The sequence below is a fragment of the Typopeltis vanoorti genome, chromosome 8 (genome assembly GCF_054136105.1).
Source record: "Typopeltis vanoorti isolate ZY-2024b chromosome 8, IOZ_Tvanoo_1.0, whole genome shotgun sequence".
NCBI lineage: Eukaryota > Metazoa > Arthropoda > Arachnida > Uropygi > Thelyphonidae > Typopeltis > Typopeltis vanoorti.
In genome coordinates, this window is record NC_143556.1 from 106,680,503 (window position 1) to 106,700,701 (window position 20,199).

Here is a 20,199-nt window from a genome sequence, read left to right on the forward strand (position 1 = left end):
AATCAGTCCTATTGGAAAGCTGCTATGCCAGCATTAATTCTTATTTTTCTCTCCAGTTCTATATTACCGCAAACAACTAAATATTTTCTGTAAAATCCCTCACATAGTTCTTTATAAGCGACACCCAAGGCATGAATCGTTAACAAATCAATGCAAAAAATAAGTAAATTCCACACAATGTTATGCCTGGATAATTCAAATTTATTTGCTTTTCCTAAAGCCCTTCCAGAGAAGCTGTTGAGTGCCCGAAACTAATATACAATTCAGTATAATCCAAATTATAAGCCAAGTGACAGAAGACATTATTAAAACAAGAGGCTATCCATGGAAGTTGTAGAAGAGTATGATGAACAAGAGAATAAGTATTTTTGTTTTTTTTTTCACATGAGAACTCTGTGTGCTATGAATGAATTTAATATTCAATATGACACTAACAGCTATCTTGCTGGTTTGAATCTAATGATTCTGCAGAGGTCTGCTAATAATGCAATATAAACACACACACACACACACACACACACACACACACACACACACACACACACACACACACACACACACACACACACACACACACACACACACACACACACACACACACACACACACACAAAATCCAGTTCCTACATGTAACTCAAAAATAGATGTGCAGAAATAAGTTGTAAATTATTATCATTACCAGGCCTTGATATATTCAAATTTCATCAAACTTAAAACTGCTAGTATGTGTATGAAAGAAACAGGTGTATCATTTTGATTTCATAGTTTGTGTCACTTATCATTATGCAAAAGAACTCATTGTTTACAAAGACTGCAGTTTGTGTTTATAAATTCTTTATATGACTATTCTATTGATTTATTAGTATAATACACAATAACAAGCTAATAAGTGCAATGCTGACACTCATCCTTAAGAAAATAAATATTCTAAAATTGCCTTCATTTATTTCTTTGTTTGTTCTACTTCTATTTTCCTCCCAGCACCACGAGATAATAGGGACTTGGTGCAAAGATTTGACTCAGAAGATGCAGTGGATTCAGATGAGGATGTCATCATTGATTACCTAAAATTCCACGGTTCATCGAAAAAAGGTTTTAAGATAATTCAGTGCAACTTATTTTTATTTGGCTTTACCAAGCTTTTTCTTTTATCATTCAGCAACCATTGCAGATGTAACTGCCAAATTTATGTTTCTCTATGTGGTTGATATAGTTTAACCTTTAGTTCTTCGTTTAAGAAATAATGCTGTTCATGTAGTTTATATTTAGCAATACATAATACACTAATTATATAAATAGTTCTTGATTAGAAGGCTGAGGCTGACATTGATGAGTTAATCAATCAAAAATATATGTGCATCAGGCAATTTATAATACTGTGGTCAATGCACTTTTATTTTTAATTCTGTTTATAACAGAAAGGAATATGCATAATTTCCATTATGCCTATAATGGAAATTATGCTCCATCACTGCATTAACAATCTGTTTATTAAGTTACAGAAATGCCAATTATTAGATTTATTAGTTGCATTTAACTCGATAAATTTACATTCATTAAATGCATCTATTTTAATCTAGGAACTCTTTTAACAAAGTAAGAAAAGTTTATGCAACTTTAAATGAAAATAGCATTGTCTACATATAAATGAAACAATCTGGAAAATATAATTATTTATAGGAATAACAATAATTAATATCTTCTGAATCAGTTTACAGTATGAGAGAACACAATGTGATAATTTGAAAAATATTCTCCTGTGAAAAAAAAAAAAAAGGCTTAAATGTGCATGACGCTGTTTAGCTTCTTGAAATTAAGAATGCCTATATGCTGCATGCTTTTTTTTGTTTTATAAATTTAGTTGTTGTGAAATACTGATATTTGCTATCTTGGGTGTTGGGTTAATCCAAAGCTTTGTTTTAATATGTACTGCTTCTTGTCAGACATATTGCAACTGATTTGTGTTAAGTGTGTTTTAAATTTTATTTCCTGCACACAATTCCATGAAATTTCATCTTTTTTGATAAAGATTGAAAAATATGAACTGATGAAAACAAAATTATATAACATGTTAGAAATGAATAATATAGTGAGAAAGGTTTCAGAGTTTTCCATTGCATGTTGAGTATGATAATATACAAGATTTACAAGCTCAACGTTTTATCAGTGATCTTTATAGAGTGTGTTGAGAAATATTTAAAGATAAGAGTTAATACATGGGATAATATTTCATCTATATTGAGTGATAATACTCATAAGCATGATGTGCATCTGGACCAAAATAACTTTTGTTACCCTTCTTTTTTTTTCTCTCTCTCTCTTATCCACCCATTTGACTATGATGGATGAAATATATCAATCATCCTGAATTTTACATTCATGTTATTATTATTGTACAGGCACCTCCATGGAGTCCAAAGACTTATCGCGGGAGATCCAAACTATCCAACCAATCTATCATACCTCTCCTTGAACCCAATGCTGGCCTGGTTGGCCAAGTGCTTAGCATATCCGCTCTCCAGCCAAAAGGCTATGGGTTTGAATCCTGCCTTGGGCATGGATGTTTGATTGTCTGTGAAAATACTAGTGGTGGTGGTGGATGGTAGACGGCGTTAGTGTAGCTGTGGTTCATTGTAGTTGGTGGACTGAGTGATAGACAGAGATCCTATGTAGGAACAGAATTCTATTCTTGAGAGACACTTGTGACATGAAATTAAGAATTATCAACACGTAAGCACAAGAATAATATTTTAATATATTTGCCAAATATTTCAGTCTGAAATTAACAGACTATTATCAGTGGCTTGATAGGAACAGTTTTTACAAGGTGGAATACAAACAATTGATCATTCAAAAGTAGAACGACTCGTGTGATGTTACATTGCTAAGCACTAAAGGGAGGTAAATTTATATCTAATTCTGTAAGGAATTTGCATATTTACTATCTAAAATGATTAACATCTCATGTTATTCCAAAGCTCAACTCCCCATGAATTACAGAAAGAACTTTCCACAATCAAACATTACATGAAATTAAATGGCTTCTCCGAAAAGATTACACAACATCTATTTGATTCCTACAATCCAAGCCAAAACAACAAAGAATCAATACGTTGAGTTCCAATTCCATATATTTCCAGAATTTCAGAACCAATTTCAAGAATTCTGAAGAAATATGATCTAACAGCCACTTATATCCCTATTAATAAAATGTCCACCTATTTCCCACTCTTCTAAAGATAAATGCTCAACTATGTCGCTACCTGGTGTATATCAAGTTCTGTGACTGCAATCTGGCGTTCTTTGGACAAACTGGTTGCTCTATAGAAAAAAGAATACAAGGACATCATTCGTACATTATTAACAATTCGTACATCCTATAATTCTGGATTGGCACAACATGGGATAGAGACAAGCCACAACATTCTCTGGTCCAGGACTCACCTTCTACACAGATGTCGCTATAAATTCGAACGCCTATTCAAAGAGAGTGCTGAGGCCTTACTTCAATGCCCTAACTTGAATCAAAATGATTGCCTATCCTTGTCAAAAATATGGGGAAGTTTGATCCGGATAACACGCTAAGTTTTTTTTGTTTTTTTCTCTCAATTGAGACCTTCTAGTTCTTACATTAGTCTAATGTTATCTTTAATTGAATTTATAAATTAAGATTGTTGTATGAAATTGTGAATTGATACCTATAATTCACTCATCACTCTGAAATTTACCTCTCTTTATTGCTTAGCAATGTAACATCATGTGGCTCGTTCTACTTTTGAATGATCAATTGTTTGTATTCCACCTTGTAAAAACTGTTCCTATCAAGCCACTGATGATAGTCTGTTAATTTCAGACTGAAATATGCTTGGCAAATATATTAAAATATTATGCTTGTGCTAACATGTTGATAATTCTTGGTAGACAGAGAGTTTAGAGTAGGTGCCTCCTTCTATAAGTCTTCGGACTCCCTGGAGGTGTCATGTAATAATAATAATTAACAGATAAAGCCTCACAACTGACTCTGGCAATCCATTCCACTCATTCACAACTCTCCAAGCAAAAAATCTAGTTCTCACACCCCAACTAACCACACCTTTATTCAACTTCCAGAAATTACCCCTTGTTCTGGCCCCACCAGCCAATTGCTGAAACATTTCCCCTGCGTCTATCCTATAAAACCCTTGAAACAACTTAAATGTTTCTATCATATCCTCTCTTTTTTTTCCTATCAACCAACTTCTGCAATCCATATGCCCTCAATGTTCCCTATGAAGATATCTATCTTCATAGGGAACATTCCACAGACCACTCACCATCTTGGTGACTTGGCTGTAAATCTTTTCCACCACTTCCTTATCCCCAAGAAACCAAAGAGACCAGATTTGAGCACAGTAATCCAGCCTGGTCAGCCATGTGGCTGCAAGTTGGAATACTCCTGTAGGCATGAATGTTTGTGATTGTCTTTAGGTGGGAGATGAATTTCATCAACAGTGTGAGAATACTGCCTCACTTGGCCTGCATGACTTGAAAAAGTTCCACATTTGGTCTCTAGAGCAGTGTTTCTATACTATGAGAAACATATATATTAAAAAAAAGAAATTTGACTACTCATGGCGATGATGTATTATATCAGTACTACACTTCGGCTCCCATTCACAACTTTTCATGAGTGGAAGTCACATTAAAAAACATTCTTTTGGCATATTAATTTCATCCACCCAAAATTTGTGGTGTTTACTGGGGGGGGGGACATCATCAAATTCTTACCATGTATGCACAAGGGGATACAGAATATGATAGTACTACATGAAAACTTTACATACTTTACTAACTTCCTATCAATTTTCCTCCAAATCAATCTGTTACCTGTCAAGACTCCAACATTATCAAATCTTATATTTCTATCTTCTAAGGCACTTTTTATCATATCAATCCACCTATATCTAGGTCTTCCTTTGGGTCTTTTTCCTGCCAATCTGGCAGAGAACATTTGTTTTGCTAATCTTTCCTCTCCCATTCTGTTTAAGTGACCTGAGATTAGCTCTCCTAACATATTCCTGGATGCTAACAATGTCAAGTTCTTTCCTAATATCCTTGTTTTTAATATGATATTGCCATTGATACCATCTCTTCATGCCCCTAATCTTTCTCAGGACTCTCATATCTGCAGCCTCGAGTCTTTCGTCAAGCGTTTTACTTCTGACCCAGCTCTCAGATCCATAAGTTAAAATTGGTTTGAGCACTGTCTTGTATAATTTACAAGAATTTAGTGTTTTAACTAATTTCTCTCTTATTCCATATAAATTTATTCAACTGATTTCCTACGATACCAGCTTTGTTGATTCTGTTGTCTATTTCCATATTTAATTTACCATCTTCACCATAAATCATGCCTAAGTAGCTGAAATGTTTTACTTGTTCTATAGGTTCTCCATTCAAAATGCAGTTGATATTTTCAATGCTTCTGCCTATTTTCATTGTCTTGGTCTTGTTATTACTGACCTTCATACCAAATCTATTACAATAGCTATTCAATTTAGTCAGGGAATCTTGCAGACTTGCAGAAGATTTATTTAGAAGTTTAACATCATCTGCATAAAGCAAAGAGCTGAGATTAACATCTCCAATTTTGATATCAGGTTTAATACCACTTTCCTTCATAATGTGATCCATATAAATAATGAATAACAGAGGGGATAATGTACATCCTTGTCTGATACCAGATTTAATATTAAACCATCGTCCCGTACTTTCTTCAATTCTAACTGCTGACTTACAACTCAAATAAAGACTAAGTATTGTTTGATATACTGTTCCATTGATACCATACAACTGTAGCATTTTGAATAGCTTCTCTCTTGGCACCTTGTCATACACCTTTTCCAGATCTACAAAACTTAAATACAGATCTTTGTTATATTCCCATGATTTCTCAACTATTTGTCGTAAAGTGAAAATCTGATCCTGACAGCCCCTATTTGGCCTGAATCCAGCTTGTTCTTCACCAAGCTTTTCTTCCACAATCCTTCTCAACCATTTTCTCAAGTATGCTTGCATAAATCTTACCAGGAACACTCAATTAAAAAAATACCTCTGTAATTCACATTCAGTTTTATATATGGGTACTATGAGAGTTCTACTCCAGTCATCCGGAATTCATCCCTCTGGCCAAGCCTTCTGAACTATGCAGTGCATCCACTGTAAGACTTTTATACCTCCATACTTGAGCATTTCTGGTCAAATATCATCTACTCTGCTGCCTTTCACCATTTCAGGCCTTTGATGGCTTTTTCTACTTCAAGTATGGATATGTATTCCTGACTGCATTCACAAGTGTTCCTGTTCAGTGTTTTTACCACTGTGCTATTATTGCTTGTTTCATTTAGCAATTTTTTGAAGTAATTACTCCATACTTCAAGGATATCTTTTTCTCCAATTTTTATGTCACCTTTATCATCTCTAATTCCTTTTACAGCACTCTTTCCTCCATTTCTGAGCTTCTTCAACAACCTCCAAAATATCTTGCCACCTTCTTGATATTTATTTTCTATGTTATTACCAAAGTCTTCCCATGACTTCTGTTTAGCTAGTTTGACACAGTGTTTAGCTTTCTTACATTTGTCTCTGTATTCTCAAAGAGCATAAGTTGACTTATCTACCAGGAACTTTTGATATGCTTTCTTCTTTTCCTTCACTGCCTCTTTCTCTTCCATTGTCCACCACACAGTTCTAATTTTTCTATCTTTACAGACAACCTCACCACATGCCTCTCCTGCTGAATCAACCAGTGTTTTCTTCAAGACTTGCCAGTGAATCTCCAAGGTTTGGTTCCTGTTCTCAAACTCTTTCATTTTTACTTGACTAATGTTTGTGTGTTTTAGTCTACAGTTCAAATCTGAGAGCTGCTTAACTTTTATTCACTTTAAAACTTTCTTACATGTTCTTCTTTTCAAAAAGCGCCTCCGTAGTGCAATTGGAAGAACGACGGTACCGTGCGCCCTTCAATTAGAAAAGGCCTAAGTTCGATTCTCGTCATGATGGGAGGAATCTTTATATGGACTTTTTCAATTGAATGAGTTAGCCAATCTCATACGGAGGTAGCAGGGTTTTTTCTCTCAGAAACTGGAATTTTTCATCCCACACACGAACAAATCAGCCCTTCCGAACACACACAATTTACAGACAAAAAATACTAGCTGTGGTGGTTGTGGCCAGTAGATGGCGTTGGTAGTGGTTGGTAGTAGAGGTTCTGTGTAGTAGTGGAGACGGAGAGTTGTACAATAGGTGTCCTCCCGTGATGAGTCTTCATACTTCTTGGAGGTGTCATGAATGATAATAATAATAATACGAAATTCAATTTTATCCTGCTCAAGACTAATTAGTGAACATTTCCAATTTCAATTCCTTTGTACATGCTAGTGTTCTAGTGCCCTGCACCAATGAGTAAACATCACTATGTTATTGTTTTCTCACTGGCAGGGCACTAGAACACTAGAATTGACAATAACATAGTCAATGAGACTTTTCTTATTCCTTGCCTCTTCTCTCCATGTGAATTTAAAAACATTTTTATGTTGGAACATGGTGTTAGTAATAATCAGTCCATGTCCTGAGCAGAAATCCAACAGGTATTTGCCATTATTATTAGATTTACTTTTTTCTCCAAATTTTCCCAAAATATTTTTGCATGTCTGACAATCCTTTCCTACTCTACTATTTAGATCCCCAACAAGGACCAACTTTTCCTTTTTCATTGTGTCAGTTGCTTTCTCTAAATCCTCCATTTCTATCTTAGTAGAACCTTCTGTGGGACCATAGGCACAAATAAGTCCCATTGTCCAGTTCCCAATTCTGATATTTGCCCACATCACTCAACTTGATATTGCATGCCATTCAAGAAGATTAGCATAGTATTTAGTGTTGAATACTATGGCTACTCCTTCTTTTCCTTGATTGTCATTGCCTAAATATAACATTTTGTATTTATTACTCAGAAAGATCTCACCAGTTTTTGTCTTTTTTTGTTTCAGTCATCCCTATTATGTCAATCTGGTACTTATTCAATTCCTCAGCCAGCTCCATTTCTTGGCCATTCAGGCTTATGTTGATAGTACCAATCTTGAACTCTGGTGATGTTGAGTTAGGGTATGTTTTAGGATTTGTTCCAGTAGCTGACTTTTTGCTGTTCGCCATGGTTCCCTGGAGAAAACTACATCTGTGCATATATAACACAGATAGATCACTACATGTCACTTGTCACCATTATCCTAACCAAAAATAATGTATCATAAAAATCCTTAAAAACAGGCTTGTGCCATATGAAATATTAAAAAAAAAAAAAAGAGTTAATTTACTTAAGAGAGATCCTCATAAAAATGGCTGAGTTAATTTCCTCTATAAAAATAAAATAAAATTGTATTTTTTGTATAATTTTTATTTAATTTTATTTTTCTGACTGTTTTCGAGATTTTAGATCTTGAATAGTCAGAAAAATAGTAACTACAAAAATGCTGTCACTCTACTCTACATGAAAAATATTACCAAGTCATCATGGTTCTCAAACAGAATAATCTGAAATCTACATTCACTCAATCATTAAAAAAAATCATCAATTCTGTAATCACTAAACGCTTCATCCACTTTAAAGAAATCAGGTGTATACAAAATTTTCTGCTCCCATATATATGATATTATGTAAGTCAGATGGGCCAATTAAGAGAAATTCATATAAAAGAACATATAAAAGATGTTTGCAAAATAGATTTTATTATGTGTCAGGTCTAGCTTTTCATGCAACAAAGAAAAAGTGTGAAGGAGCTTGGTAACTAACAAATATGTCACATCAAATTCATTGGTTATGTCTGTAAATTTAAAGATGCCACAATGGTTATCCATTGTCCAACTGAGTCAACAAAAACCAAGGTTTCCTTCAAACAGTATGGTGGTCCTCTTTCATTAACCATCTTAATTTTATTGATTTAGGTTACGACATATGATATGTATTTCAAATCAACAATGACGCATGCATGCATCTAGTACAGGCAACACAATGTTTATTATTGCCTTTTAGCATTATTCTATTCATGTGTTTACACATTATACATTTTAAGCATGCTTTTATGTTTAATAATTTTTGCATCAGCACCACTTAATATATTCCTGAAGAAGTACATAAAAGTGTTTCAGAAACTAGCTGAATGAATTTCATATATGCTTATACACAGAGCCTGTGTAGCTCAGTGGATGTGGCGTTTGCACACCATTGCGCTTGGCCGCACGAAGGAAGACTTCGTTTCAAGTCTAGTCGGTGACTAGAGGAAATTTTTCTAAGCCTTTTTTCGACCGGTTCCCGAGTTAGTCGATCTCTGGCACGGGCAAGCAGGTTTTTCCTCCCGGAAACTCGGGTTTTTCGTCCTGTAAACTCAAGAAAATCGACCGTAGAACCCACATTATTTCAGACATTAAATATATTGTGTTAGGGACCACGAGATGGCGGCACATTTGAGCCGTCTCTCTTCACTGCGTACCGCTTAATTAGTGATAGCTTTGGGCCATCTGTCTCTGATTGGGTACCAGTGGAGATTGAACTGCCCACTCAGTCTCCAAAAGTTAGATAGGGCTAAATGGCCTCGCCTACTCCCGTATACGGGAATAAAAAAGGCGTTAGCTGATTTTTTTTTTTTTTTTAGCTGATAGTTATTAATAGTCACTTTATATGCAAAAACTTCTCATCTGTGTATTTTATTTGTTTTCTTTTGAATAATCTATAAAACAGGCAGAGATGAAAAAACAACTGTAATTAACGGACATGATAATAGTCTCCTGCCATCATAGTCTGAATTTCTTTGATTTGTAATTCAAAAAACCCAACATAATTTTGAATAATTTATATATCAAATATACACTGCATCTCACAAAGTCCCTCACATATTACATTTCTTGAGGAGTGACATCTTGGCAGTTAACACTCTGGTATGCATTGGTGCCGTTAGTTAAATATTAATAATAGAAATTAAAGTTTCAAGTGTAATAATATACACACCAACTCAAACTTTTTTTTTTTGTAACTTCCCATCTATGAAAGATGGTTGTAAACCTTATAGTGCATTAGTACCACAGATGACTAAGAATTTTTATTTCATTTTTACATGATCTAGAAACCTGCACTTTATTTTTTATTTATTATGGCGAAAAGAATACAATGCAGCTATAAGTTAATGTCTAGCCCAGAAAGCCAATTAAGGGCTTCATCCATCACCTCATGGATGTCCTGGAAGCCACCACCATGAAATTGGTGCCTTGAGTAGTCATTCACGATATGAGTGATCGTCTGGGCTATGGGGAAACAGTCACAATAAGAGTGGTCTGACAGTTTCCATTTGTGTAGTAGGTAGCCACATCTGTCCTGGTTAGTTCTCATCCTGTTGACAGATGACCAAATCTTCCTAGGAAGAGCAAAACCAGGTTGCAGAGCACAGGGATCTACAACCAGAAAGCCATTTGTTGGGAGATTGTTCTACCAGTGTTCTCTTCACATGTCAGATGTTGATGGTAAGGCAGCTGAAGAGAGTTTGTCCATGGACCAGAAAGGATTTCTTGATATTAGGCAAAGAGTAGGCGGATTTTTGAGAGTCCGGTGCAGGGGCAAGAGCTGGTTGCTCATTACTTTATTAAATTCTTTAATCGAGGCTTGTCTTCTCGGTATATATTTGGTAGAGCAATGTTGGATGGGACAGGCAGCCAAGAAAGAGGAGGTGCTTCTCTGTGTCCCACTAATTGTGTGCATGATAGAGTTTAGCTGGGTATCTATGATGTTAGTGTGCACACTTCTTTCCCAGACAGGGCATAGTATTCTGCTGTAGAAAACATGAGGGATAGTGCAGACGACCTTAGGACTTCTGTCCCCACAATCCCAGAAAGCTGCACTAGAGACAAAACATGGAATTTTTTCAAACCTCTTAAGCCTAAAATAAGTGTGCAAGGCCACCACTATTTAAGGATAATCACAAACCTCCAGCCCATTGGTTGAAGAACAGATATCTAATCACTCAGCCAACCAGGCCAGCAGTAATACTGCAGACTCAGTAAAAACTAGATTAATAAACTAAATCTAACATAAAATACACAGTATTGCTTGTTATGAAACAAAATCTCCCCCTCTCTCTCTCTCTCTCAGCCTTGCAACATACTGTAATACAGTATGATGTATTACTGTAGCCATGACAATCATTCTGTCACTTGAATTTTGCTTTGAATCTAGGTGACAGACATGTGCATTGGTTGATGTTTTTTTTTTAGAACATCTGCCACTTGGGAACAAGTATACCAAGAGAAGTAAAGTGTAGTTCAGCCAGAAAGGAGAGCCAAAAAAAAGGTCTATAAACTACCAAGTTAAGTTCTCTACATAACATGTTCTTGATTTTGCTTGAAGTATATTATTCCCCACCTATATTCAACCTATATATTAAAGACAGTTGTGGAGTAAGATAACAATATATTATTATTATTATTATTCAGGCCTCCATGGAGTCAAAAGACTCATCGTGGGAGTTCCTTCCTAAGAAACACAAAGTTTATCATACCACTCCTTAAACTCGTTGACCGTTCTCACTCTCACCACTCCATCCAGCAATGCATTCCATGGTTCAACCACCCTCCATGCAAAGAAACCATTCCTCACCCTTTTGCTCACAGTAAAAGGGTGAGGAACAAAAGAACTCCCCAGTGTCAACCATGTAACCACCTCTCAATAGTTTAAAAGTCTCAATCATATCACCTCTCCTTCTTCTATCCACCAACTCTGCAGTCCACATTCCCTCAGCCGATCCTCATAACCAAAATTGTACAGTCCTGAAACCATCTTTGTCATCCGTCTTTGTATCCTTTCCACAGTTCATTTATCCCCTTCAAATCCTGGGTACCAAATCTGAGAACAATAGTCTGAGTGTGGTCTGATCAGAGACTTATACAACGGAATGATAACCCTTTTATCTCTGCAGGTCAGTGTCCTTCTCATAATTGCAGCAATCCTCTATGTTACCTTCACCACCTTTGCAATACGTCCCCTAAATTTCAGGTTTCTATCAATCATCAACCCCAGATCTCTTGTCTTCCCTACTTCCTCCAGTATAACTCCTCCCATAGAGTATGCAGCATCCCGTCGATGTTTCCCAAACCTCAAGACCTTACATTTTGCTGCATTAAATCGATCCCCATTCATTTGCCCATCTATCTAGCTTATTCAAATCCTCTTGCAGGGCTACCATATCTGCACTATTACTAATAATCCTTCCCAGCTTCGCATCATCTGCAAACAACTGAATATCCTCCTGCAATCCACTAGCAATGTCATTGATATAAAGGTCCTGGTACTGAGCCCTGTGGGACCCCATTTGTAACCCTCTGCCTCCTTGAAACTGCATCACCATACACAACTTTCTGATACCTATCAGACAGCCAATCCTGAATCCAGTTGACCAATCTGACATCCAGATCCATGTACTGCAACTTAAATATCAGCTTATCATGATATTTAATTTTATTTTAGTTGGTTAGAATGTTTCAGATTCCTTTATGGTGCATTGACTTCAGGATCAACATGTCGTGTTCTAAAGAATGAAGCTCAATGATAAAAAAAATTAAAATATTTACTGTAAATATATATATAATTATATACAATAGGTAATACATAAAGATCTAATTAAATGGCTATTTTAATAACACATCTGACTACAGATCAGAAGATTCCAGGTTTGAATCCTGGCTGGCTCGTGTGTATGTGTGTGTAATTTTTGTGGGGCAGTTTCAAGGAGGCAGAGGGTTACAAGTGGGGTCCCACAGGGCTTAGTACTGGGATCTATATTGTTTAACCTTTATATCAGTGACATTGCCAGTGGATTGCAGGGGGATATTCAGTTGTTTCCGGATGATGCGAAGCTGGGAAGGTTTATTAGTAATAGTGCAGATATGGTAGCCCTGCAAGAGGATTTGAATAAGCTAGATAGATGGGCAAATGAATGGGAATCGATTTAATGCAGCAAAATGTAAGGTCTTGAGGTTTGGGAAACATCGATGGGATGCTGCATACTCTATGGGAGGAGTTATACTGGAGGAGGTAGGGGAGACAAGAGATCTGGGGTTGATGATTGATAGAAACCTGAAGTTTAGGGGACATATTGCAAAGGTGGAGAAGGTAACATAGAGGATTGCTGCAATTATGAGAAGGGCACTGACCTGCAGAGATAAAAGGGTTATCATTCCGTTGTATAAGTCTCTGATCAGACTACACTTAGACTATTGTTCTCAGATTTGGTACCCAGGATTTGAAGAGGATAAATTAACTGTGGAAAGGATACAAAGACGGATGACAAAGATGGTTTCAGGACTGTACAATTTTGGTTATGAGGATCGGCTGAGGGAATGTGGACTGCAATGTTTGGTGGATAGAAGAAGGAGAGGTGATATGATTGAGACTTTTAAACTGTTGAAAGGTAGTTACAGGGTTGACACTGGAGAGTTTTTTCTCTTGGTGGTACAGTTGGAAGGAGCGATGACAAGGGGCAATTCCTGGAAGTTACGAAAGGAAACTGAGAGCAAGAGGGTGAGTAGTGGTTTCTTTGCATGGAGGGTGGTTGAACCATGGAATGCATTGCCTGATAGTGGTGAGCAAGAACGGTCAGTGAGTTTAAGGAGTGGTATGATAGACTTTGTGTTTCCTAGGAAGGACCTCCTGTGAAGAGTCTTTTGACTCCTTGGAGGCCTGAATAATAATAATAATAATTACATAAATGAGCTCAGTGATATTCTCTCATACTCTGACTTTCAAAATTCAATATTGAGAGATGACTCAAAATACTTCACAAAACAAACTGAACATAACATTCAGCTAAAAGTTCCATAGTCTCACTTAGCATATAGAAACTTTCTTTACAACATATTCAATATATCTTTCTTTATTTAATATATATATATATATATATATTACTCATTCAGTCTGTCTCTAAAATTTCTTAAATACAAAAGTTAAAGATTAAAAACTTGAAAATGTCTTCCAGTTTCCTTATCGTATCCATCTTTTCGTTTTCTGAAGTAGGCATAAAGAATAATTGCTCAAACAATAGGAATACATCAGATTAGAGAACTTAACTCAGTAGTTTTTTAGACTTTTTTTGGTTCTTCTTCCTTGATTGACTACACTTTACTTCTCTTGGCATTTCTATTCCCAAACGACAGATGGTCTAAAAAAAAACCCAACGCGCATGTCTTGTTACCAAGATTGAAAATGGTACTCAGGTGATAAAATGGCTGCTGTTGTTACAGTGATCTCACATAGTAATAGTGATATATAAATACTACTGTAACACAAAACTACAAATAATATACATACAACATTTCTGTGCTATTCTCTATTACGATATATGGTAAGCAAGCTTACTATTTAATTACATTTAAGTCTCTTTTAATATGCTATAAAATTAAGCTAATTTTATCTTTCCTTACATGTTAGTTACTTTTCTTGATTATGGTTATTTGTTGATAATTATTTTCTTGTTGATTGCATTTCTCTTTATATTACCTCCTCCTGGCTGATGATGATATTAAGCATATACTGTAAAATTGCAATACTAAATGTGAACAAATCACACATATATATTTTACATTATGTTATCATATAAAAAATGTATTTCTCATCAAAAAGTTACAGAGGTTTGAGCACAGTTAGTAGTTGGAAGGGGATCAATCGTTCGATGCTGTTGCCACACTCTCCCTCGATGAGTCTTTGGACTCCCTGGAGGTGTCACATAAAAATAAATAAATAGGAACTCTTTAATGAAATTTTTCACTTAGTATTTGTGTATATATATATATATATAAAACTGTAAAAATAGAAAATAACAAGTAATAATATTATGTGAGATTTTTGAAAGTCACCTGCCTTCTTCATGATTTGACTCTACCACATTTTGCTCCCCAGCCAGTGCTCTGTTCTGTGTCAATAGGTTCACATTAATCAGATTTGTTCCAGTTTACATAGCAGAGAGCTGTACAGCATCCTGTCATATGTCTTTGTAATGTCTAGAATTTTCATGTTGCAATTTCCCTTATCCACCTCAATGATTACTTTATTGTAAAAAGTCAGTGTGTGTGTGTGTGTGTGTGTGTATATATATATATATTTTTTTTTTTTTTTAATAAGTAAGTTAAGAAATTATTGACTATTTATAGTTATCTTACATTAGCAACTTAGGTGATACTTTTTTAGAATTGTCTGCTAATGTTTAATTGCCATTCTGTGATCTTGCCTATGATATTTAGGCGAAAATTCTACACTAATAAAGTTATTTACGTGAGTTTGCCTCTGGTTTTTTAATTCTTTGCAATATGCCGACTCACGGTCTTTCTTTACTGAAACAAATATTAAAATTAAAATGCAGTATAAATTGTAATTACCTCAAAAATAATAGTTATGAATATCCACCATGTAAGCCTTTCTTTACCATAAATTCCATCGATGATTTGTCTTGACAACATCTGCTTTATATGCATACTTGTGAAAAATTATTTATGATCTTTCATTTTTCAAGAATGTTTGTCATCACTTGCAATTATATTGATTGAAAACAAAATAGCGAAAATTAAATTAAACTTACCAAATAATAATATATTCTTATTTAATCCTTTATTCAGGTATATGTAATCAAAGTTTGCACATGAAATATGTTGACAAGTAGGCTACTTGTATATTATTATTATTATTTTGACACCTCGAGGGAGTCCAAAGACTCATCAAGGTATTGTACCTCTGCTCAACAGCTCTCTCCACCACTCAGTCCACCAACTGACTGCAACTACACCACCGCCATCTACTGCAGATCACCACCACTAGTATTTTCACAGACAATCACAAACATCCATGCCCACAGCGGGATTCAAGTCTACAGCCTTTTGGCTGGAGAGGGGATACACTAACCACTTGGCCAGGCTGGCATATAGAGGCGAATGATATCACATCAATTGCTTAGTATCCAATAATGCAAAGTGCACTTTGTATTATGGCTTCAACCTTTATTTGGATCTCATCAGTGGGAGCCAGACTAGAAGTTACCAATGTTGACTTATATATACAAGTAGTAAAAATGCTTATTGCCTTATTATTGAAATACTTGGGATCAGAGATACTTGTAAAAACGAGAATATGATTTCTTGACAAGTTTAATTTACTTGGTAACTAAGTGGGAAAAACTATCTAGAAATAGATAAAAATTTAAATTTTGAGGATATTATAACTGACTTTACCAAAAAAGTGAATAATATTAAGCAAAACTGCTAACTTACCTCCTCAAGTTAACATGTAAAAGATTTAATAAATATATTTTTGCATCTATAAATTATTTTTATTTTTATATACAAAATGTGATATGAAAGTCTGCACACTGAGAAGAAAGAAACTGCTAGTTTTTTTGGTCCACAAAATTTCTAGGTGTTTTTTTTTTTGCCAAGAAATTGGACCCTGCATTCATATTAATATTGCACAGGATCCCACAAAACATGGAGCCAGTCCTGATCTAATCTTCATCCCACTCATGGTACTAATGTATTATAGATTTGCCTTTTGTGGATAGAATTCAAATAAAATTACAAATATGGTATAAAACTAGATGCAGTGAATTACAAATCAGTATAAATTTCGGGAGTGATGATTAAGGTTTTGCAGAAGTTGCTAAGGATATGGGATTGGGTGGATGGGGAATATGATTCTTTGTGAGAACCAGGATGCATTTCTTATAGGATTGTCGTGTTTTAAAAATTGGGTTTAATTATCAACCAGATTTTTAAACATATCAAGGTAATACTGATTAAGTAATGCATATTTGGTGGTATTTATGAATTTTGTAAAGGCACTGGACAGATTGTTCTGTATCGAATTAGTGTATAAATTACAACAATGGAGTCCAGCTAGTAGATTATTTATAGAGGACTGGCAAGAGAAAGATAAAAGGGAGTCATGAGTGGAGGAGCAACATCTGAAAGAAGAATGAAAAATTGGGTATCTGTACTGGGTCTACTATTGTTCAACCTACATATAAATGAAATGTGGCATATGTGGTAGCTCTTCAGGAGATGCAGATCTATTGGCAATGCAGGCATATGAATGGGGATGCTAGCTAAGTGGTTACCATACTCACTCTCCAACAGGCTGTGGGTTTAAATTCCCTTCTAAGGCTTTGATTGTCTTTAGGTGGGAGATGAATTTCATTGCCCAGTACAAAACCACCACCCCACTTACTGGAGGCCTAAAGTGACTTGAAAAAATTGTTTGTTTCTAGAGCAGGGTTTCCAGACCTGTAAAAAAATTAATTAAAAAAATACAAAAAATATATACAAAATTGACCTATAGTACAAAATGTACTATAGGTTTGCAAATAACCTTTCATGGATGGAAGCAACATAAAAAAAATGGAAGAGTGGGGTGATTTGGAAGAAAATGAAAGAGTTTATAGATCTTAAAAAGAGATAGTGGAACAGGATGTTGAAGTTCTGTGAATTAATTGCAAAAGTAGAGAAGATAATCCTGAGTACTGCTGCTTATGGTAAAGCTGAAGATACTGTTTCCACTGATAACTAATAATTAAGGAATTGACAGCGTACACTAGAAATATAAATTAAATAAACTTTAATATATACTTTCCGATATTTCGGCAAACGTCACGTTGCCATCTTCTTGGGAACTTATTACAAAGACAAGTGCACACAAGTACTACATAACAGCAAATGAGAGCCGAAGCTAGGAAGCTAACATTTTTTGAATTTAACAATTTTTGAAGTTATTGAAACCCTATAACTCTAGACCCCCCCCCCCTGCATATTTGGGCTCCCAAAAATACATAAAGAAAATGTGCCATTATGTCCCATAGTGGATGGCATTGATTCCCCCACTTACAAACTAGCCAAGCATTTAGCCAAAGCGCTCTCACACTATACTGGCATCACACATAAAAAACTCAGCCCACTTCAAAGCCAGTATAGAAAACCTTACACTCCAACATAATGGTCAGTTTTGACGTCTTCCTTATTCACGAATGTCCCCCCCCCCCCCCTCAAAGAAAAGTTAGAGCTAATCCAAGCTAAATTTCCTCCTGATATCTCAGCCCTATTTCAGTTTACAATGAACTCAGGCTATTTTGTTTACCAGGGAAAATTTTCTACAAACAGATAGAGGGGACAGCCATGGGTTCACCACTTTCCCCACCCTTGGCTAACTTCTTTATGGAGACTTTTGAAGAGAAAGCCTTAAACTCAGCCCCACAAAAACCTACCATATGGCTTCGCTATGTTGATGATGTGTTCGCTATTTGGCCACATGGCCCAGATTCACTCCTCTCCTTCTTAACACACTTAAACAACCAACACCCTAGAATCAGGTTCACCCTGGAAAAAGAGGAAAACAATAACCTCCCCTTCCTAGACACACTAGTCACCCACCAACCTGATGGAACCTTGGTTTTCTCAGTTTATAGAAAACCCACCCATACAGGCAGATACATTCACCAACAATCCCATCACCTCCCCTCACAACAATATGGAGTTATTAAGACACTATTCAACAGGGCAAAAATAATCTGTTGAAATGATCAAGCCCTAACCACTGAACTAAATCACATCCGTGACACTTTCTCAGCCAAATGGCTACCCCCACAAAAGAATCCAAAAAATACTTAACCCAGTTATCCACAACCCACCATCCTCTCCCCTTCACAAAAAAGATTACTCTAAATCCATCACCATTCCCTACATCTGAGGCACCTCGGAAAAAATCAACAAAATTTTAAAAAAACATGACTTGACCACCTGTTACAGACCACATAGAAAATTGGCATCCCTTTTCCGCTCCACTAAAGACCAACCACTTCCCCTAGACCTACCTGGTGTATACCAGGTCCCTTGCAGCTGTAAACTGTCCTACTTTGGCCAAACAGGCAGGACAGCAAATATCAGAATCTCAGAACACAAGGATTACATCCAATTTCACAAGTACAGCCACTCTGGGCTTGCAGACCATGCTCTGGATACTCGCCACAGAATAAGATGGAAGAAAGCTGCAGTAATACACCGCAGCAAGTTCAAATATGAAAGACTATTCATGGAATCAGCCTCAGCCCTTAGGAACATGCCAAACCTCAACAAATTTGGATGCATGAGACTGCCCCAAATTTGGGAAACATTTATCAGAAGAACTTCAGCCCAAAGGCCAAGAACTACCAATATAGCCTGCCAGGGGACACCATCAGGAGACTTTAGGAAAAATGTTAGCTTCCTGGCTTCGGTTCTTATTTGCTGTTATGTAGTACTTGTGTGCACTTGTCTTTGTAATAAGTTCCCAAGAAGATGGCAATGTGACGTTTGCCGAAATATCAGAAAGTATATATTAAAGTTTATTTAATTTATATTTCTAGTGTACACTGTCAATTCCTTAATTATTAGTTATCATGTATAACCAGCATATAAGCCTCTCAACAAGAATAATGTTTCCACTGTATAAAGCTTTGCTCAGATCACACCTGGATTACTGTATGAAGATCTAATATGTTGGTTTTCATTGTGATGTGGAAATTTTGGACACTGCAGAATCAGGTAGCAAATGGCTTTACAGGACTGCAGAATAATGAGGGCAGACTAAGAAATTATAAATTGCAGTGCCTGATAGGAAAGGAATGATACATTGGCAGTATATAAATTACTGAGAGGAACTTACAGAATAGATATTGAGGAATTATAGAAGAGATGAAAGGAATAAAAAGAGGCCATCTCTGGAAATTGTATAAGAGTGTGTTAAAATAGGTATGTTGCAAGTAATAGGTTTTTGAATGGACTGTGTTAAGTGATTGGATTATATTTCTAGAATATGTCATCATAAGTGCAAAGAGTGTGAATAACTTCTTTTGTGTGGTACAACAAGTATTCCACAACAAAATTATCATTGTAGGATGGTAGATCTCCTATAGTATCTTATGAAGAAGTATTGTGTTGTTATAATAACAATATTACAAATAATTTTTCCAGGAAAGATTATGTATTTAGAGTTCTTTAAACCTCATGATAAAGCCAAAGTTATTTGTTGTAAATTCTGGGTTTTGTATCATTTCTGTCTCTATTTATTGCGGAAACTTGACCAATAGGAATTGAAACAAATTATCTGAG

General features: G+C 35.7%; 1 protein-coding gene across 9 annotated transcripts in view; it reads left to right on the top strand.

Annotated features, from left to right (window-relative positions):
- Window positions 1-20,199, top strand: part of LOC150104251 (uncharacterized) — a 1,804,220-nt gene that overhangs the window by 1,758,646 nt on the left and 25,375 nt on the right. For 7 of the 9 annotated variants that reach the window (XM_090396244.1, XM_090396245.1, XM_090396250.1 and 4 more), the window contains one exon: window positions 982-1,092. The exons of the other annotated variants lie outside the window; for them this stretch is intronic. In XM_090396244.1, coding sequence (XP_090252370.1) covers window positions 982-1,092 — 111 coding nt within the window. The remainder of the gene's footprint in view (window positions 1-981; window positions 1,093-20,199) is intronic. 9 annotated transcript variants of the gene reach the window in all.